Genomic DNA, 23,041 nt, shown 5'->3' with positions numbered 1-23,041 from the left:
ATAAAGAGGCTCTGAATTGAAATGCACAGAAAAGAGCTGTTCCATGCTACTTGATTGAAAGAAAGAAAGTGGCTGAATCTCTGGGGTATGAAAGAATGGTTAATTTGGCAATGGAGGAAGCTGGGACGGTGAAAACTCAAGAGACCAAATACTGAATACACCAACGAAATTCAAATGGATGTATATTACAATAGTTACACACAGATCAAGAGACTTGCACAAGGTAGGCTAGGAAGGAGACCTGCATCAAAGCACACTTTGGGCAACAACATCTACAACCACCCATGTAAATTAAATTATTACAATGCTGTATAGGCCACGAAACAAGCATTACTCTATGCTGTATGCAAGTTATCAGGAGGTACAATATGTTGGTACAAGTTTTGAGTCTCAGTTCATTGGCAGGTGATCATGCTGAATAAGTACTACATTACTTTATTAAGGCTTAGCTAAATGCTGTGCAGTTGTGAGGTGTTTGTCAGACTTATATGTAGTCATGAAGCATACTGTGAAGCAAATCTGTGAAATGCGTTAACCAAACTTTCAACATTTAAGTGTCTGTATGATTGCGTACCTTGCCAGGGAGAACCTGGGGACTTAGAACATCAACTTGACACTAAGTGACTCTGCAAAATATGTGTGATTAGCTGGATATTTGAGAAATTTCCACCGGATGAATCCTTGATGCCGATTTACAGTCAATTCGTGACATATTCTCTTGGTTACAACGAACACACAATTAATGTTCACTATAAAGTAATATTCTAAATTTAAAACTGGAAGCGCAAGAAAAAGAGTAAAAGTAGCTGTTGTAAAGAGAGAGATTTCTAGATAATCAAAATTTTCCAAGTACATACCCGGACCCCACCTTCATTGAGATGAAGAAAATTAAGCAATAAATATTTCATCTAATAGTATTGTAATACAACAGAAATTGTTGGTGGAAGTAATGGAATGAGTAGGAATACACAATCACCATATAGTGGATTTGTGCATGCATCCATATTTCCACCCATTCTACTTCTCAAGAATAATGAACATGTTTGTAAAAATTTAAAAAAGTCACCAACCAACCATCGCAACCACTATTTCTAACTTATGACCTTCTACTTTACTATGGAAATGAGATGGCAATTAATCTGTAAGAAAGTCATTCAGTCATCTACTCACCAATAATTTTCTACAACCTGGAAATCAAATGCATCAGTGAACTTCCGGAGATCCTTCTCCTGGTCATCAGACAGGCCAGATGCAAGAATGACAGTGTTACTGGCATCAAAGCTTGCAATTTTTTCTTCTACTTTCACAGGCTCAGTTCTTATATTCTCATTAAGTATAGCCTTAATTTCGTCAGTTCGTGCAACATCACTGCAAAATTAATTTCAGAAAGTCCTCTTAATATAATACAAACCAGGCAACCAAATAAATGGCCTAGACTAAAATCACAGTAACTAGACAGAAAAAATTGATATTACACAATTTTCTTTTCTCTCATTTTGCTGGGTTAACACAAAAACTTTTCCTTTGCAGTAGATTATGATTTTGCACAATTTACATTTTCTTACACTGGAGAGCATGATCATGGATAGATCTGAATGTTTACATTCAAAATATGATCAAGATCGGATACAACAGTAGCTATAAACACAACATGAGCTGCCATGCTTTTTAGGGGAAAAAGGTCATTCCACTAAGTTTGGCAGTAACAAGAATGCATCCCCCCTCCAAGGGTGGAAAGATGTGCGTGTACAGGCACAAGCATAGGCAAATCAAAATTTCAAAAGTGTTTGCGTGAACTCAGGAGGAATGAATGTCCAGGTATTAATGAATCACCAATGAAATACTTACAAACATCAGGCTAAAGAGTGGAGCAATAAATATGCAAGCTAATGTATGAAATTTAGGCATCTGAGAAGTTTCATCAGATTTTACAAAGAATGTTTTACTTCAAAGAAAGGAAGTGTGAAAATTACAAAACAATCAGTTCAGTACTATGTGTATCAATAAATAATAACAAGATTACTTTATCAAATAACAGACAGATCACATTAATATTCAAAAAAGGCAATAGGAGAAATCCACTAAATTCGAAGATTATGAAATTCAAATTGATTCCGTATTTCTAGATTTCCAGAAGGCTTTTGACACTGTACCTCACAAACAGCTTCTACATCTATATCTACATGACTACTCAGCAAATCACACTTAAGTATATGGCAGAGAGTTTATTGAACCACCTTCACAATAATTCTCTACTATTCCAAGGGTGGCAGAGGGTTTATTGAACCACCTTCACAATAATTCTCTACTATTCCAATCTTGAACAGCATGCGGAAGACACGAACTCCTATAGACTTCCGTAAAAGCTCTAATTTCTGTTATTTTATTATGAGGATCATTTCTCCCTAGGTACGTCAGTGTCAACAAAATATTTTTGGATTTGGTGGATAATGTTGGTGGTTGAAATTTTGTGAGGAGATTTTTCTGCAACAAGAAATGCCTTTGTTTCACTTATGTCCATCCCAAGTCCTGTATCATGTCTGTGACACTCACTCTCCTATTTCTCGATAGTGCAAAACGTGCTCTTTGAACTTTCTTGATACACTCCATTAATTCCATCTGGTAATGTTTGCTCCAAAAGAGGACAGACAAGCATAGGGTAGGCAGTCTCTTTAATACATCCGCTACATTTTCTAATGTAACCTTAACAGGTATGGGAAGGGGAGGTTGGCAAAGCTTATAGGTGACAGCATAGGTGGGGTTGGTGGGATCACTCATGGGAAAATTTCTGCAGTAGTGGGCGTTAGAGCTGCACCTTTTTTAGATTAAAATCAACTGATACGTATTCCTGCTTAAGGGAAGTCTCTCTAACAAAGGAACCACTTTTGACAAAGCTTAGGTATCCGAGTAATGAGGGAATTAGTATATTTCATCAAAATATACAAGGTATTAGAGATAAAGTTAGTGAATTGCTTATAGATGTTGACTCTGAAATTACTGGTATATCTGAACACTTCTTAAATAAGGAGATAATTCAGAGGCTTCCTTTACCAGGATACAGGTTGGCTGGCAGCTTTTCGAGGAGCTCTTTGCGGTGTGGGGGAGTAGCCATGTATGTGAAAAACAGCATCCCATTTGAGTCAATTGATGTTTCAAAGTACTGTGTACAAAGGTGTTTGAATGTTGTGCAGGTGTGGTTAAATTTAACAGAGCTAAACTTCTAACTGTTGTTATTTATAGATCCCCAGACTCTGATTTCACAACATTTTTGCTAAAGCTAGAGGAGATTCTTGGTTCACTTTATAGGAAATACAAAAAGTTAGTTATATGTGGCGACTTCAATATTAATTATATAAGTGATTGTGCAAGGAAGAGGATGCTGGTAGACCTCCCTAATTCATATAATCTTATGCAAACTATATTCTTTCCAACGAGAGTGCAAGGGAACAGTAGAACAACCATAGACAACATTTTTGTTCATTCCTCATTACTAGAAGGGCATTCTGTTAGCAAAAAGGTGAATGGCCTTTCAGATCATGATGCACAAATTTTAACTCCAAAAGATTTTTGTGCTGCAAAACGAGTTAAATATAGGCATCAGCTGTTTAGAAAAGCTGATCTAGTTGCTGTAGAGACCTTTGTAAACCTCATCAAGGAACAAGAATGGCAAGATGTTTATAGCACTGATACAGTAGACGATAAATATAATGCTTATCTCAAGACTTTTCTCATGCTCTTTGAAAGTTGATTTCCGTTAGAACGTTCAAAACAGGGTACTAGCACAAGCAGGCAGCTTGGTTGGCTGACTAGAGGGATAAGAATATTTTGTAGAACAAAGTGGCAATAATATCAAAACGTTAGAAACAGTCAAAATATAAATGCAGCACCCCATTACAAACAGTATTGTAAGGTGCTTAAAAATGTTATTAGGAAGGCAAAAAATATGTGGTTTGCAGATAGCTAAGTCTCAAGATAAAATTAAAACCATATGGTCAGTCGTAAAGGAAGTGGCTGGTCTGTAGAGACAGGTCCAGGATATAGAATCAGTGCATAGTGGGAATGTCTGTGTTACTGATAAGTCACGTATATGTACAGTATTTAATAATCACTTTCTGAATATAGCAGGTGAACTAAATGGAAACCTAGTCCCAACAGGGAATCATATAGTGCTCTTAGAAAAAAGTGTTTCGAGACTGTTACCTGAAATGCTCCTCTGTGATACTGACAAGAGGGAGATTGAGTTAACAATTAAATCACTAAAGACCAAGAACTCTCATGGATACGACGGGGTATCTAGCAGAATACTGAAGTATTGTTCTATGAGGTGCCTTCAAGTTCTAAAGCCTCCAATTTTTTTTCTCCGGACTGGAAAGAGATAGAAACATGCGCATTGTTTTAAAATGAGGCCACGTTCATTGTCAATATGTCCCAGAGATGGCAGCACCGTACGGCAGATGGAATTTTCCCACCAGCGGCGAGAATGAGAACTGTTTTAAATATTAAAATGGCGACGTTTTCCTTACTTGAACAGCGTGCAATCATTCATTTTCTGAATTTGCGTGGTGTGAAACCAATTGAAATTCATTGACAGTGGAAGGAGACATGTGGTGATGGACTTATGGATGTGTCGAATGTGCGTTCGTGGGTGTGACAGTTTAATGAAGGCAGAACATTGTGTGACAACAAACCGAAACAACCTCGGGCTCGCACAAGCCGGTCTGACGACATGATCGAGAAAATGGAGAGAATTGTTTTGGGGGATCGCCGAATGACTGTTGAACAGATCGCCTCCAGAGTTGGCATTTCTATGGGTTCTGTGCCCACAATCCTGCATGACGACCTGAAAATGCGAAAAGTGTCATCCAGGTGGGTGCCACGAATGCTGACGGACGACCACATAGCTGCCCGTGTGGCATGTTGCCAAGCAATGTTGACGCACGACGACAGCATGAATGGGACTTTCTTTTCATCGGTTGTGACATTGGATGAGACGTGGATGCCATTTTTCAATCCAGAAACAAAGCGCCAGCCAGCTCAATGAAAGCACACAGATTCACCGCCACCAAAAAAATTTCGGGTAACTGTCAGTGCTGAAAAAATGATGGTGTCCATGTTCTGGGACAGCGAGGGTGTAATCCTTACCCATCGCGTTCCGAAGGGCACTACGGTAACAGGTGCATTCTACGAAAATGTTTTGAAGAACAAATTCCTTCCTGCACTGCAACAAAAACGTCTGGGAAGGGTTGCACGTGTGCTGTTTCACCAAAACAATCCGCCCGCACATCAAGCTAACGTTACGCAACAGTTTCTTCATGATAACTACGTTGAAGTGATTCCTCATGCTCCCTACTTGCCTGAGCTGGCTCCTAGTGACTTTTGGCTTTTTCCAACAATGAAAGACACTCTCCGTGGCCTCACATTCACCAGCCATGCTGCTATTGCCTCAGCGATTTTCCAGTGGTCCAAACAGACTCCTAAAGAAGCCTTCACCGCTGCCATGGAATCATGGTGTCAGCATTGTGAAAAATGTGTACGTCTGCAGGGCGATTATGTCGAGAAGTAACGCCAGTTTCATCGATTTCGGGTGAGTATTTAATTAGAAAAAAAATCGGAGGCCTTAGAACTTGAATGCACCTCGTATGTATGTTAGCCCAGTACTTAGCCATATCTGTAACTTTTCCTTTAGGAGTGGTCGGTTTCCTGACCGATTAAAGTACTCGGTAGTGAAGCCATTTTATAAAAAGGGAGACATTGATAATGTTGACAATTTTAGACCTATTTCTATGCCATCGGTGTTTGCTAAAGTTATCGAGAAGGTTGTATATACAAGGTTACTGGAGCATTTAAATTCACATAATTTGCTGTCAAATGTTCACTTTGGTTTTAGAAATGGTTTAACAACTGAAAATGCTATATTCTCTTTTCTCTGTGAGGTTTTGGACGGATTAAATAAAAGGTTGTGAACGCTAGGTGTTTTCTTTGATTTAACTAAGGTTTCGATTGTGTTGACCACAAAATATTGCTGCAGAAGTTGGACCATTATGGAGTAAGGGGAGTAGCTTACAATTGGTTTGTCTCTTACTTTAAGAACAGAAAGCAGAAGGTAATTCTCGGCAATACTGAAAGTGGTAGTGATGTTCAGTCCCAATGGGGCACTGTTAAGTGGGGTGTTCCCCAAGGTCAGTGCTGGGGCCACTGCTGTTTCTTATTTATCTAAATGATATGCCTTCTAGTATTGCAGGTGATTCAAAAATATTTCTGTTTGCTGATGACACCAGCTTGATAGTGAAGGATCTTGTGTGTAATATTGAAACAGTATCAAATAATGTAGTTCATGAAATAAGTTCGTGGCTTGTCGAAAATAATTTGATGCTAAATCACAGTAAGACTAAGTTTTTACAGTTTCTAACTCACAATTCAACAAGAACCGATATTTCGATCAGACAGAATGGTAATATTATAAGTTCCTAGGCGTTCGGATAGATAGTAAGCAGTTGTGGAAAGCCCATGTCCAAGATCTTGTTCAGAAACTAAATGCTGCTTTATTTACCATTAGAGCAGTATCTGAAATAAGTGACACTTCAACATGAAAAGTAGTCTACTTCGCATATTTTCATAGGCTTATGTCAAATGGTACTATTTTTTGGGGTAATTCTTCTGATTCAAAAAGGGTATTTTTGGCTCAAAAACGGGCTGTTCGAGCTATATGTGGTGTAAGCTTGAGGACCTCTTGTAGACCCCTATTCAATAGTCTGGGAATTCTGACATTCCCCTCACAGTATATATTTTCTTTAATGTCATTTGTTGTTAGCAATATTAGCCTATTCCCAAGAGCTAGCAACTTTCACTCAGTTAATACTAGGCAGAAATCCAATTTGCATGTGGAATACACTTCCTTGACTCTTGTGCAAAAAGGAGTGCAGTATTCTGCTGGATCCATTTTCAATAAGCTACCACAAGAACTCAAAAATGTTAGCAATAGCCCAAACTGGCAGATTAAAACTGTGTGCCCGACCGAGACTCGAACTCGGGACCTTTGCCATTCGCGGGCAAGTGCTCTACCAACTGAGCTACCGAAGCACGACTCACGCCCGGTACTCATATCAGCGCACACTCCGCTGCAGAGTGAAAATCTCATTCTGGAAACATCCCCCAGGCTGTGGCTAAGCCATGTCTCCACAGTATCCTTTCTTTCAGGAGTGCTAGTTCTGCATGTTTCGCAGAAGAGCTTCTGTAAAGTTTGGAAGGTAGGAGACGGATACTGGCAGAAGTAAAGCTGTGAGTACCGGGCGTGAGTCGTGCTTCGGTAGCTCAGTTGGTAGAGCACTTGCCCGCGAAAGGCAAAGGTCCCGAGTTCGAGTCTCGGTCGGGCACACAGTTTTAATCTGCCAGGAAGTTTCATATCAGCGCACACTCCGCTGCAGAGTGAAAATCTCATTCTGGAAACATCCCCCAGGCTGTGGCTAAGCCATGTCTCCACAGTATCCTTTCTTTCAGGAGTGCTAGTTCTGCATGTTTCGCAGAAGAGCTTCTGTAAAGTTTGGAAGGTAGGAGACGGATACTGGCAGAAGTAAAGCTGTGAGTACCGGGCGTGAGTCGTGCTTCGGTAGCTCAGTTGGTAGAGCACTTGCCCGCGAAAGGCAAAGGTCCCGAGTTCGAGTCTCGGTCGGGCACACAGTTTTAATCTGCCAGGAAGTTTCATATCAGCGCACACTCCGCTGCAGAGTGAAAATCTCATTCTGGAAACATCCCCCAGGCTGTGGCTAAGCCATGTCTCCACAGTATCCTTTCTTTCAGGAGTGCTAGTTCTGCATGTTTCGCAGAAGAGCTTCTGTAAAGTTTGGAAGGTAGGAGACGGATACTGGCAGAAGTAAAGCTGTGAGTACCGGGCGTGAGTCGTGCTTCGGTAGCTCAGTTGGTAGAGCACTTGCCCGCGAAAGGCAAAGGTCCCGAGTTCGAGTCTCGGTCGGGCACACAGTTTTAATCTGCCAGGAAGTTTCATATCAGCGCACACTCCACTGCAGAGTGAAAATCTCATTCTGGAAACATCCCCCAGGCTGTGGCTAAGCCATGTCTCCACAGTATCCTTTCTTTCAGGAGTGCTAGTTCTGCATGTTTCGCAGAAGAGCTTCTGTAAAGTTTGGAAGGTAGGAGACGGATACTGGCAGAAGTAAAGCTGTGAGTACCGGGCGTGAGTCGTGCTTCGGTAGCTCAGTTGGTAGAGCACTTGCCCGCGAAAGGCAAAGGTCCCGAGTTCGAGTCTCGGTCGGGCACACAGTTTTAATCTGCCAGGAAGTTTCATATCAGCGCACACTCCGCTGCAGAGTGAAAATCTCATTCTGGAAATAGCCCAAACTCTTTTAAGTCTAAACTGAAGAGTTTCCTCATGGCTCTCTCCTTTTATTCTGTCGAGGAGCTCCTGGAAGAGCTAAAAAATTAAGCAAATTCCAATGTTACATTGTTGATTTTCTTTATTTAAACTTAAGACTTGTCACCTGAATATGTTTTTTTTATTGTGTTATAATTTCATGTATTGACTCATTCCCAAAAAATTTCAATCACTAACTTTCTTCTCGTAATGTGAAAATATTTTGTTCATGCTCACCAACACAGGGATATCATCATCATCATGAAATATGGGAAATCAAAGATCACACGAAAAGATATAGATGTTCATTTTTTCCGCATGGTGTTCGAGAATGAGAAAGATAGAGAATTGGTGTGAATGTGGTTTGATGAACCCTCTGCCAGACATTTAAGTGTGATCTGCAAAGAAGCCATGTACACACAGATGTAGATGGAAGGAAAAAATTAATTATTAAGATGTAGACGGAAGGAAAAAATGAATTATTAAGAGAGGACCATTGTGGTTTCAGGAGAGGTAAGGACTTCTGAGATGCAGTTTTAGTACTGCGTCAAATAACACTTTGTTTCCGGTAATGTGGAATGAAATAAAAATGGTTCCATTCTTTGGCAGTGTGACTACAAGAACAGGAGCAAGAAAATAATTCATTCTCTCTATGTGGAGCAAACTGAAGGAATCGGAGCAATCAGAAGGTTACAAGAGCCTAAAATGAGGGAAACTGTTAAGGCAACATTACCAACACTGATCCTTCACTTGTGGACTGAAGAAGCAACGAGAGAAGCAAACGACTACCTCAGTGTGGGAGTTGTCACGGACAGAATATTAACAAGATATGACTCATTAGTGATGTAGCAATGGTCCCCATTAGTGAACAAGAATACAGTCAAACACTTAATAAAATAGATGCCTGTTAATTGGTGGCTATAACACACATGAACAAAAAGAAGACAAAGGTAATAGTACGCACAGTAGAGGTCTGTATATTGCTTGTTTTATTCATTCATACTTGCTCGAGGGCAATGGGTTAGGGTCTCGTCTTCACGAGTATGAATGCTCGGAGCAGAAAGGCTGTAGTCAAACAAGGTACCAAAGGGAGTGCAGAGGTCACTCAGTCTGGCATGCTTGCCATGGTGCTGTTGTGACTAATGCAGTAGCAACTCTGTATGTTTGCATGCTGGTGTTGCTTCTGTTATATTCTCTGCTGCAGATGGGACAACACTCAGGTTAATTTAGTTATGATGTACTCATATATTCCTGAATTGTAGAGTCTAATTGTAACAGCACTAATGATCCATAAGAGAAAATAACACGCATTATACAATAACAAAAATTTGGAAATGATTTAAGGGGGGATGCAATGGATTTTGGTCCAAAAAATCAATTTTTCAAAAAATATTATTTTCTTGATCTACACAGTTCGATCTATGTTGTGTGTGAATTTTATCGTGACAGCAGTTTTAGAAATGCTTTTAAATTGTTAAATTGATTAACTCTGCACTGATGGCCATTCCCACCTTTTCCGACATTTGGGAAACTGCTTGCTTCAGAGGAATTTTTGTCAGTGTGAACCCTATTTTCTTTTGATATCTTTGGCTGCCATCTATATCTTTGCCTGTAAACTTTCTTGCATGTGGTTTATTTACACTCTGACAATACTAACACATATTAGTAGGTGGAAGGCTGAATTCACAAACCTTTACGTGGAGGTTAATATTTATGCATAATGGGTGGTGGAACAACTGTGTTTAGGAAATGGAGGTTTCATGGAAATTGGTTTACCAACAAAGAAAGAGGAAGCCACTCGAAATAAAGATCATAAGCTCTCAGCTTCAGCTTCAAATCAACAGGATAAGTGTACAGGTGCGTGAATGATTTTGATAAGGATTCCACTGGATTCAGACTTATTGATTTAGAGCTCCTCTGCCAGGCTAAAAAGTTTTCATGTTCTTGAGTTAGGTGTAAAAATACGGAATGCATGATTGTTGTTGAGGAAATAAGAGTGGGAATAGCTTGTGATTTTAAATTAATTTGTAATTCATGTGGCTATGAATTTTCATTTTCCTCCTCCAAAATAACTGACAGTGATACCTATGAAACCAATTTTAGGTTAGCATGTGCTCTGAGATGCCTTGGACAGGGTGAGGAATGAGGTAATTTATTGTATGGTTTTCTGAACATGCCTCCACCTTGTGCAAAGTTTGGAAAAATAAATAAAGACATATCTGATGCTGTATGCAATATTGCCAAAGTTCTTCTGAAGAAACCAGTGGAGGAATCAGCGGAAATAACCAAAAAGAAATACATCTTGGGGTAGATATTCATGACAGTGAATCTCCAACAAATGTTACTGACCTGTGTGTGTTAGTAGATTCCACCTGGATGAAAAGGGGTCACACATCTCTGTATGGAGTTGCATCTGTTACTGATATTGACTCAGGTAGAGTTTTAGATGTAGAGATTATGTCTAAATACTGCCACCCGTGTGCAACAAGGAAAATGTCCAACAATGAAGACAAAGAGAAACTGTGTCTAGAAAAGAATGCAGTAGCATGCTCTAAAAATTATAGTGGCTCAAGTGGGGGCATGGAAGCTGCTGCAGTTGTGAGGATGTTCACCAGATCTGAGGACCAGTATGGTGTTAGATATACTAAATACCTTGTGATGGTGACTCTTTGTTCAAAGCTGTAAAAGATAAAAATCCATACAGTACAACAATAGAAAAGTTGGAATGTGTTGGCCACATCCAAAAGAGGCTTGCTGGTAGGCTTCATCGCTTGCTCAAAGGGAAGAAAGGTGAAGTGCTTGAGGATGGAAAACTACTAGGAGGAAAAGGCAGGCTTACTCTGAAAGAAACTGATTCTCTTCAGTTATTTAATGGGAGAACTATCAGGAAAAATATACACAATTTAGAGGCAATGAGGTGTGTTGTGTGGGCAATTTTTTTCCACTGACCAAACAACAATGCGCAATCTGTGTCCGAAAGACAACTGGTGTAAGTTCAACAACAGAAATGAGACATATTCACATAAACACTCATTACCACAACCTCTTATGAACACAATTAAGGCCACATTCAGGCTTCTTGCAAACCCTGGTTTATTGAGGAAGTGTCTTTATGGATAGCCACAATATGCAAATGAAAGCCTCAATAATTTAATATATTAAAAACAAAGATTCCAAGACTTACCAAGTGGGAAAGCACCGGCAGACAGGCACATGAACAAAACACACAAACACACACACAGAATTACTAGCTTTCGCAACCGATGGTTGCTTCTTCAGGAAGGAGAGGGAAAGACGAAAGGATGTGGGTTTTAAGGGAGAGAGTAAGGAGTCATTCCAATCCCGGGAGCGGAAAGACTTCCCTTAGGGGAAAAAAAGGACAGGTGTACACTCGCGCGCGCACACACGCACACACACACGCACACACACACACACACACACACACACACACACACACACACGCGCGCGCACACACACACACACACACATATCCATCCGCACATACACAGACACAAGCAGACATATTTTATGTCTGCTTGTGTGTGTGTGTGTGTGTGTGTGTGTGTGTGTGTGTGTGTGTGTGTGTGCGTGTGTGTGCGCGCGAGTGTACACCTGTCCTTTTTTTCCCCTAAGGGAAGTCTTTCCGCTCCCGGGATTGGAATGACTCCTTACTCTCTCCCTTAAAACCCACATCCTTTCGTCTTTCCCTCTCCTTCCTGAAGAAGCAACCATCGGTTGCGAAAGCTAGTAATTCTGTATGTGTGTTTGTGTGTTTTGTTCATGTGCCTGTCTGCCGGCACTTTCCCGCTTGGTAATTCTTGGAATCTTTGTTTTTAATATATTTTTCCCATGTGGAAGTTTCTTTCTATTTTATTTACCTCAATAATTTAATTTTGATTATATTCTCAAATAGGACATTCTGCGAACTTGAAGTACTCAAAATAGGTGTCTATGATGCAGTTTTATGTTACAATAACGGAAATAATGGCACAATTGAAGTGCTGAAGAGAGTTGGTATAGATCCTGGTGGGTTTACAACAAGAGCATTTTACACCATCGACAAGTGCAGAGTCAAGAAAGCTAAAAGATCAGTGTCTTACCTGTAAATACAGGCCATGCAGATTCGAAGAGGAGAGTGGAGAAACTTGGAGGATAAGGAGAATCAGTTGGAAGATTTTAAAATTGAGGTAAGGTTATTACATGTAGAAGTATGAGAAGAAAATCTTTTTAACCTCATTTTCTCCGTTTTACACTTTTATGTTATTAGAAGCCTTTTCTCAAAATGTATATGCGATAATGCTACAAAATTTTCAGGAACTGTTCGCAATGTGTTGCTGGCTCCCTGGAGCTACAAAATACAAGATCCTGCAATTACATTCTGAATTTTGCACTAATGTCACACTAACCAAAAAAAATGTTAATTTTGGATGTGCAAAATTAAAAACTCTGTTAATGATACAACTTGTACCATAAATTAATAACTGTAATTCAGTGGTCTTGTAACCTTCTCAGGACACTAAAAAAAAAAAAAATTCAGGTTAATTGCATGATTACAATTTGAGTTATGGATTTTTATAAAAAAGACAATAAAAAAATTAATGATGAATACAGGGTGATTCAAAAAGAATACCACAACTTTAGGACTTTAAAACTCTGCAACGATAAAAGGCAGAAAGGCAGAGCTAAGCACTATCTGTCGGCGAATTAAGCGACCTATAAAATTTCATTTAGTTGTACATTTGTTCGCTTGAGGCGCTGTTGACTAGGCGTCAGCGTCAGTTGATGCTAAGATGGCGACCGCTCAACAGAAAGCTTTTTGTGTTATTGAGTACGGCAGAAGTGAATCGACGACAGTTGTTCAGCGTGCATTTCGAACGAAGTATGGTGTTAAACCTCTTGATAGGTGGTGTATTAAACGTTGGTAGAAACAGTTTACAGAGAATGGGTGTTTGTGCAAAGGGAAAAGTTCTGGACGGCCGAGAACGAGTGATGAAAATGTAGCAAACATCCAGCAAGCATTTGTTCGCAGCCCAGGAAAATCGACTCGCAGAGCTAGCAGAGAGCTGCAAATTCCACAATCAACTGTATGGAGAGTCCTACGAAAAAGGTTAGTTATGAAACCTTATCGTCTGAAATTGGTTCAAGCACTGTCTGCAGCTGATAAGATTAAAAGAATCGATTTCTGTGACTTTATTCTTCCTCACATGGAAACAGATGAATCTTTCGTTTCAAAGATTGTGTTTCGTGATGAAGCAAATTTCCACACTAACGGAAAAGTCAACCGTCACAATGTCTGTATATGGGGCACTGAGAATCCGCCAGACAGCCCGTGACAGAGCACTTCATCACTGGCCGAGAAGCCCTGATCTTACCCCCTGTGATTTTTTCTTATGGGGGTATGTTAAGGATATGGTGTTTCGGCCACCTCTCCCAGCCACCATTGATGATTTGAAATGAAAAATAACAGCAGCTATCCAAACTGTTACGCCTGATATGCTACACAGAGTGTGGAACGAGTTGGAGTATCGGGTTTATATTGCTCGAGTGTCTGGAGGGGGCCATATTGAACATCTCTGAACTTGTTTTTGAGTGAAAAAAAAAAAACCTTTTTAAATACTCTTTGTAATGATGTGTAACAGAAGGTTATATTATGTTTCTTTCATTAAATACACATTTTTAAAGTTTTGGTTTTCCTTTTGAATCACCCTGTATAATAGAGGGAAACATTCCACGTGTGAAAAATATATCTTAAAACAAAGTTGATGTGACTTACCAAACAAAAGCGCTGGCAGATCGATAGATACACAAACAAACACAAACATACACACAAAATTTAAGCTTTCGCAACCAACGGTTGCTTCTTCAGGAAAGAGGGAAGGGGAGGGAAAGACAAAAGGATGTGGGTTTTAAGAGAGAGGGTAAGGAGTCATTCCAATCCTGGAAGTGGAAAGACTTACCTTAAGGGGAAAAAAGGACAGGTATACACTCGCACACACACACATATCCATCCACACATACACAGACACAAGCAGACATTTCATATGTTCACGAAGTAACTAAATATTTTAGTAAAGTGCACTGGTGACTATAAAATCCAACAATCAGAGTAGTTTTAAAAGAAAGTGGGAGAGAAGTAACATGACAGAAAACACTGCAAAAATTTATGCTCAGTTAAAAGGCAAGACATAAACATCCTGTTTGAAAGAAGAAACAGCAAAATGAGTTACGAAAACCATCCATAGCCATATTAACATGTACAAAGTTGTCTTTCCTCTTAATACAGGTATTAATATTATACAGGGTGACAATCATTGAACTCTGTGAGAAAAAAGTAAATTAGGTGCGAACTACGGTGTGCGCACACTTTATTCAACCTGTAAACATCGCTACAGATTTTTGGATTTAGATTATGACATGTTCGATATGCCTGCCACCATTGGCAATGATGTGACGCAGATGAATAGTGAAATTCTGTATGACCCACTGAAGTGTCAGAACATCAATGCTGTTGATGACCTCCTGAATGGCTGTTTTCAGGTCAGCAAGGGTTTTGGGGTTATTGCTGTACACCTTGTCTTTAATACAGCCCCACAGAAAGTTGGCACATTTGTTCAGATCCGTAGAATATGGCGGCCAATTGAGGTCCATGCCAGTGGCCTCTGGGTAACCCAGAGCCAGAATGGGGTTGCCAAAGTGCTTCTCCAGGACATCAAACACTCTCCTGCTTTGATGGAGTCGATCTCTGTCTTCCATGAACCACATCTTCTCGAAATCAGGTTACCTGGATAATGGGAATGAAATCATCTTCCAAAATCTTCACATACCATTCGTGCCATCAAGGAATATCACACCAATTATTCTGTGACTGGGCACTATACAGCACACAGTCACCCGTTGAGAGGGAAGAGACTTTTCAATCATAAAATGAGGATTCTTGATCCCCTAAATGCGACAATTTTGCTCATTGACAAACCCATCCAAATGAAAGTGGGCTTCAATGCTCAACCAAGATATGTATGCATATACTAATTCCCATCATGCCCAGCGATCAACCGTGCAGTCTGAACATCGTAATGTGAACCTTTCAGAGGTTATGAAAATTTTATTTCATTAACTTCAATAATTGTACCCTGTATAATATTATTAATACTATGACAAAGTGTGTAAAAAGTTCTCACAGCATAATGAGTAATTCCCCTTTTTTAATTAAAATTTGTCACTTATCTTTATTTCTGAAAGAACCACTAGTATGCGACATGTCATTTAATTAAACCAATTATTTCTCTCTTACCGAGGAGATAAACCATACGCATTACGGGCATTAACACATGCTCCTTGTGAAACCAGCAACTTTACAATGTCTATATTATTACTTTCCACAGCTTCATGCAAAGCAGTAGTATTTCCTGCACCAGTTGCATTCACAGCAGCTCCAGCCTTTACCAGCAACTCTGTTATGGTAAAATTTCCTGATTGCACAGCTTCATGCTACAAAAATAAAGGGAGACCATATTATTACACTTCTGATGCACTGAATACACAAACTATAGCACAAAACATAATTTAAGGACAATAAAACACTTAAGTGAGTAATGGAACTGTTTTTAATGGTTCTTCATTTTTCTATTGAACATGATTACTTAAAACTATAATATTTTTTCCAACTGTTGAACAGTTTGTCAGCAACTCTGTAAATATCAGAACATTCAATAACTGATCCCCTTGGAATGTAAGTACTGTAACTCACATCATTCTCATTTCAAGATATTTAATGCTTTACTAGGGTTGTTACAGAAAACTCAACAGTACTTTTACATCTTTTTTTTTACAAGTATGTTATAAATAATAGTATTTCTAATTCGATTTAACAATTTTAATAAATTTTATCCAGTCATAGATGTGATATAGAGGCAAAAATGAAGTTACACCACTAGGATGTAAACAGATAAAGGATTTTATCTTATTTTTTTAAATTACATGAACAGGTGGAATGTCACACTTATTCCATACTCTTCTTCTTCTTTTTTGTAACTGCGCATGGTGCTGTGCACAGCTTTCCTTGAGGTATGTTAGACAGAGGAACTGTGTGTCCTTTTTTAGATCTCAGCTTACAATTGAACTTCCAAGTTCACTGAAACCATTTGCTAGAACAAGAATGTGAATGGATAACTCTTTTGGTACTGATTCCACTGCATCTTGAGCCATGACACTGGATTTTTTTCATTGTCAGTTTTCCTTTTGTTGACTGACTTCAACAAGTTTTCCACAGACAAGAAGTGACTGTCTGTCAATACAGTCACATGAAAGAGATTTACTTTCCTTGACTTGCCGATAATATTGTACCAGTTGTTGGGACAAATTGTTTGTTGTGTCTTGCTGCAGTTTTCTATTAAGACAGAACTGTAATCACTGGTGATGTGGGAGTGGCCACTTGTCATGAACTTTTGGTCTATGATTTCAACATTATTCTTATCACTTAGAACTAATTTAATCAATAATCTGTCTACAGCTGTTATAACTCTGATGACATGCTTTATACTGGTAAAAGCATCCAAAAGGAAGAAACTATTAATTTTGATGTACAGTAACAATCTAATGAGAAAATATGAAACAGTAACCTACACTGGATGGCTTTGAAAGTTATGGAAATTATTTATTGTTGGATCCATTATAGTCCCAAATAAATGGATCCCTTGTGCTGTTGTTATCATTAAACTAATGCTGAATCACAGTGAATACAATTCAAACAATGAAACAAATGAAGTCCTGTTACTTCAACAGTCAAAAGATCAAAGATCCACAGCAAATTGCAAGAACTCAAAACAACAGCAAGCACAGTGGTGTTAACTCCCAACTACTCTGTTTCACAGACACGTCTCTGCTTACATCAGAAACCTGTGCTGCTATCTATGTGAGTTACAAATTACACCATTTGCTTTGTTAACAGAATACCACTTGCCAAACATGATCCTGAATCTTTCTAAAAAATAATGGAAGCGGAGTTACATTCCTTAGGCTTTAAGGGACTCTATTAGATATGAAATCATTTCCAACAGGCAAACTGAACAATTTCACAAGACTGAAGAACACTACTAAGAACACAAAACATTGATGCAAAGTCTGTGAGGGAACTGTTTATGAACGGTACTTTGGGGAGTGGCATGAGAGGGTGTGGAGAGGGGGAGTGAAGAAGAGATTCCCAAACAAAGACAAGACAAAATGGTCCTATGAACATATCTTGCAATAAGCATTGTTACTAAGTTACATGAAACAACGCTACAGGATGAACACTGACCATGTCACAAAAGATGGCCCAGCCACTTTATTCACTAAACAGATAATGTCTTTAAACACAAACAATTGCCAGATAACACAAGTAACAAAGAGAAAGAACCTGATAGTACCCGATTACAAGATCGGTGATTAACTTCCACATCCAATCATTTTGTTTAACTGTTTACGAGTACAACTATGAAGAACAGTGCAGACATGTCAAATCTGTATTAGGGAAGGTGAACGGACGACATATTGTTGGCAGGATCGTAGGGAGATATGGAGCATCTACAAAGGAGTTTACACTTAAGGTGATAGTGTAACCAATTCTACGAGTACTGCTCCAGCATTAGAATCTCTATCAAGAATGTATGTCAATACAGCCCATGTGTGGGCTATGTCCTATGTTCATCCCCCTCACACCTTATACCAATAGGTTATGGAAAAAACTGCAAATATGTGTACGAAATATCTTCATAACGCACAACATGTCTGGTTTTGAAGTATGTAAATCAAAGACAAAAAGATCAGACTTGAGAAATTCACACATGAAGATGACAGAAAAAAACTGACAAAACCATTTAGGCCAATGCACTGGATCCTCTATGTACCCCCCAATGTCTTCACAAGATGTTCAAAAATTGGTATACATCCAAAGTGAAGTGCCCTGGGGTTCCATCATCAAGTATGAACACCAAGGAACTGTGTTTTCCTAGAGGCAAATTTTCTGGTGGTACAAGAACATGTCACTCAGAAAGCTAAGGTATGCTTGTTCCTAAGTAATTAATTTATTTTTAGTACTTTTGAAAGTTAGAAAGTTTGACAAATTTTCACTGACAATGTTATGTAATGAAGGCAACTAGAGCATAACAAATACAGAAACTTCAGTAACAACGTTTTTTATAAATTTTTGGTAAATTATCATTTACTAGCTTAGCACCCACTGCTTCACTCGCAACTGCACAATAATTACAACAAAAATAACTTTATAAACATATTAGACATACTGAAAAATTACTGTATTAAAGGCAAGTTTCTTTTTCTGTGCAATTCTGATAAAGCGGATTTGTCATGTTGACTGTTAAACAGCTTTCTTCAATTTAGTTCACAAATTGCAACCGCTTCTAAACTTTTCACAATTGTTGAGGCCAGCATAGTCTTTTCTGAATGTACTTCTTCTTATTATTATTACTGTTATGGGATTAATTAATACAGGTATCAATTAATAACAACAGTTTGTTGTATTCCTGTTATCTTCCAAATGTCTGCTTGTGTCTGTGTATGTACGGATGGATATATGTGTGTGTGTGTGAGTGTATACCTGTCCTTTTTTCCCCTTAAGGTAAGTCTTTCCGCTCCCGGGATTGGTATGACTCCTTACCCTCTCCCTAAAACCCACATCCTTTCATCTTTCCTTTTCCTTCTCTCTTTCCTGACGAAGCAGCCGCCGGTTGCGAAAGCTCGAAATTTTGTGTGTGTGTGTGTGTGTGTGTGTGTGTGTGTGTGTGTGTGTGTGTGTGTGTGTGTGTGTGTGTGTTTTATTTTATTGTGTCTGTCTACTGGCGCTTTCCTGTTTGGTAAGTCTTGGAATCTTTGTTTTTAATATACAACTTTGTTTTTAGATATATTTTTCCCATGTGGAATGTTTCCCTCTATTATATGTCCATTGATATTTATTTATTTCTAGTATCTGTTTCATAATTGCTCTGTTACTGATGTGCACTTCAAATTTAGTGTCACTATTCACTACCAGATATTCGGTTTCCGTCAGACTCATTTGCAGTCCTCGTTTATCATACTCCTGATATATACGCCATATCGTAAACTCAAGATCAAATTCATCTTTTCTAGAACAGCTCAATCATCGCCAAAACTTAATGAAACCAGCTCTACATCATTAATAATAATTCCCAATTCTCCACAGGCACCTTTTGAGAGCCACTTATACATATACACTAAACAAGATGGCTGACATATTGCAATCTTGTCTCAGCCCTTTTGTGACATTAATAGGTGCTGATAATTATGTCCCTCTTTTAATCTGTACCTTATTATCTCTGTACATTTCAATAATAATCTGTAAAAGATAGTCATCCATATCTAAATTTTTCAGAGCTTCCCAGAGGTTTGCTCTATGAACTGTGTCTTAGACTTTAGTTAAATCTACAAAGACAATGTGAAACTCCTTCCCTACTGCTATAAATTTCTCCATTAGCTGTTGTAAAATAAAGAGGTTATCTGTACAAGATCTGTTCTGTCTGAACCCACTCTGGTCTTCTCCAATATGGTGTCAAACATTTTGTCATATTTTCTTGTACATAATTTTGCCAAATAAGTGGCTTATTGTGCAGGTTACACTGATGGCTCTGTAGTAATTACTGTCTCTTCTATGTTCCTTCTCGAATATGGAGACTATATACGATCTTTTCCAGTCTGATGGACCTTCAATCTGTTGACAGCAGTTGTTTATAAGGTGTATTCTTTTCTCTAAATGGTGTTCTCCAGCTTTCGATAGTTACACGGGAATATTTCCAGGACCTGGTGATTGGCCATTCTTCATTTTATCTAATGCACTGCATACCCCCTCTTAGCAATAATCACATTTCGAACTGTCTGTTCACTCCTACCTCCGTCTCTAGTGTACTGTTTTTTCCATTCGCTTAAAAGAAATTAAATTGTCTACTGCTTTGTTTACTGGTTTTCTTCATACCAGTGATTGTTCTCCATATTTCTATCATCTGTGATCCACCTATTAAACCCTCAGTCTGGATGTATTTCTGTTCCCACATCTAGTTCTTTTTTTTAATTTAATTCTGCTCCTTAGTCCTCATTTAGTGTCTTGCAATTTTGTCTATCTTGAGGTGATTTAGTTGATAACCATTTTTGTATAAATGTTAGTTTTCCAAAAGCAAACACTTAAGGTCATCTGACTTCCATGGAGGATCATGTTTGTCTACCCCTTTACTCTTACAGTCCCCAGTACCTCTACAGCAATTTTCCTTATTGCTTGTTTAATATTCTCATATTCCCTTTCAACAGTCATCTTCTGGCATCATTTTTTGTTCACACTCCAAATCTTTGTTGAGTATATCCTTCACGCTGAACTGCTTTAGGAGAAAGATCTTATACTGTGTCGTTCCAGCTTTTCGTCACTGCACTGGATAGTCACCTGTCCAGTTTTTTATGGTTTTCTTCCAAACAGGTATGTCATCTTTGATAAAATTATATAGTAATCAGATCCACTACTGGCTCCCCGCATGGCTCTACAGTCTTGAACTACCATTTTGGATCTCTGCTTACTAATGATGTAATCAATTAAGATTTCTTTTGTGATGAGTATCTTTCCCATGTATATCTGGTAATATATTTATGTGAAAAATGTCTGTTCAAAATTCTTAAGCTACACTGGTTACAGAATTCTATAAGATTTTCTCCAGAACTATTAACAACACTTTCTCTGTATCTTCCTAGCACTACAACATTTACCAGCGAGCCCACTATTGCATTAAAATCTCTTGCTATTATTGCTTCGCGGTGGCTCTTAACTTCGTTGAGTAGGTGGTCTAATTTCTGCTAGAAATGACCTTTGGTTTGCAGTGGCGTATCATCATTCAGTGCTTATACTCCTGTTATAACCATTTCAATTCGATATAACTAAATGGTAACAGTGACAATTCTTTCATATAAAAATTTGTAGTCCTGGATGTAAGTGCTCAGAGTTTTGAGTTTTGTTAGTTCTTATGGTGACATTTCCACATTCATTAACACATATTTCTTCGTATCTAACAGACAAGTCCAATGCAAATTTCCATACATGTAGTTTTAAAAATTCTTAAGTAGTTTTTTAATAATAATTTTCAAAAATCTTTCAAAATTCCCAAAACTCTGAACTTTTTTTCTTTTATTTCTGACTGAGATACCAAAAATTAATTTTTGTTGCATTAGCTTCAAGATTGCCTTCATAGTGACACATTTTTTCTAAAAAAAATTCATTCTTTATTTCAATGCCTTGGGGTGAAATTTCAAAAAAATCCTCCTTAACTGATGCCTACAGTATAGATTATAAAAAGATAGATTACTCCTAACCATATAGGGGAGACTTTGAGCCAGACAGACACACCAAAAAGAAAGCTAAACATGGGAGTTTTGGGCCAGAAGAACTTCTAAAGTACACAAAACACACACACACACACACACACACACACACACACACACACACACACACACACACACACATTTACATGACCACTGAGGCCAGACATATGTGGGTCATGTCAGAAGAAGGCCTTTTGGCCAAAAGCTCACAAGTTTACCATTCTCACCAATGTGACTGTCTGCTGCTCAACATCTCCTCTATATAGTGAGCAGCAATCTATACTTTTCTTATTATTGTCATTATTCTGTCCTGTATTTTCCATTGTTTAAAACAGTTCTATGAAAATTTTTAACACCTATTTTAGCCCCTTAGGGTTGATTTTCCAAAAACACTGAAAAAGAAGTCAAATACTAATTTTCATAGATGTAGCTTTAAAAGTCCTTCAGTAGTTCTTTACTACTGATTTTATTTCCAAAATAATTTTCACCCACTACTTCACCCACTTAGAGGTTGAATTTCCAAACAATGCTGAAACACGTAGCCATCATTTCTGATCAAGAATCCAAATACCAATTTTTGTAGTTCTAGCATCAAAACTACCTTAATAGTGACATATTTACAAGAATGTTTCATGGTCTATTTCACCAACTTAGGGTAGGGAATTTCTAAAAATCCCTTCTTACGTGATGCCTACACTATAGGGTCAGCACTCTCTTCACATTTCAAGTTATTGTCCTTAGCCATTTGGGCAGGGCGATGATGAGTCAGTGAATCAGTAAGGACATTTCCTTTTACATATAGAGATAAAATACTAGCAGCATATTATGAATCATATCATGTTACAGAGTATGCAATAAAGTCTTAAAATGTTTTTTTTTTTTTTTCAGTTGAATAACATGTAGGGTTTTTACTTACTAGTGGTGTCCAACCAGCAAAATCCTTTGTGTTTGGATTGGCTCCTTCATCCAAAAGTGATTTCACTCGAGCAGCATCTCCCTGTAATAAAACATACACGCTAAACTGCATTTATTGTTGAAGCTGTTTGTATGCTTGTAAGTCAACAACAACTGATAAATCTTAAATGATGGAGCATTCTTGGAAGCAAAAACTGTACTGGAAATAAATTATAACAAACACACAAACGTGTGTTTGTCATCACGTATGCTGAGAAAGAGGTGTACACCTGCATGCACACTTTTTCTTACATGTGAGGCAAACTCGGGCACTAGGCACAAGATGCATCTATAACCTTGCTGCTTCATTTGTCTCTTCTGAAGTAACGAGTAATAATGCAACATGGCACA

General features: G+C 38.4%; 1 protein-coding gene and 4 non-coding genes across 6 annotated transcripts in view; 4 read left to right on the top strand and 1 right to left on the bottom strand.

Moving 5' to 3' along the window:
* LOC126365943 (BRCA1-associated RING domain protein 1-like) overlaps positions 1–23,041 on the bottom strand; it is a 169,977-nt gene that overhangs the window by 56,245 nt on the left and 90,691 nt on the right. For both annotated transcript variants that reach the window (XM_050008719.1, XM_050008720.1), the window contains 3 exons: positions 22,653–22,733; positions 15,660–15,856; positions 1,171–1,368 (listed from right to left, as the gene is read on the bottom strand). In XM_050008719.1, coding sequence (XP_049864676.1) covers positions 1,171–1,368; positions 15,660–15,856; positions 22,653–22,733 — 476 coding nt within the window. The remainder of the gene's footprint in view (positions 1–1,170; positions 1,369–15,659; positions 15,857–22,652; positions 22,734–23,041) is intronic.
* On the top strand, positions 7,300–7,374 carry Trnas-cga (transfer RNA serine (anticodon CGA)). The gene has a single exon. It is a non-coding gene; the product is annotated as a tRNA-Ser (tRNA).
* On the top strand, positions 7,600–7,674 carry Trnas-cga (transfer RNA serine (anticodon CGA)). The gene has a single exon. It is a non-coding gene; the product is annotated as a tRNA-Ser (tRNA).
* Trnas-cga (transfer RNA serine (anticodon CGA)) lies at positions 7,900–7,974 on the top strand. Its single transcript has one exon. It is a non-coding gene; the product is annotated as a tRNA-Ser (tRNA).
* Positions 8,200–8,274, top strand: Trnas-cga (transfer RNA serine (anticodon CGA)). Its single transcript has one exon. It is a non-coding gene; the product is annotated as a tRNA-Ser (tRNA).

The sequence above is a fragment of the Schistocerca gregaria genome, chromosome 4 (genome assembly GCF_023897955.1).
Source record: "Schistocerca gregaria isolate iqSchGreg1 chromosome 4, iqSchGreg1.2, whole genome shotgun sequence".
Taxonomy (NCBI): Eukaryota; Metazoa; Arthropoda; class Insecta; order Orthoptera; family Acrididae; genus Schistocerca; species Schistocerca gregaria.
The sequence above is the reverse complement of the archived record's forward strand: the minus strand, read 5'-3'. Positions and strand labels throughout refer to the sequence as shown.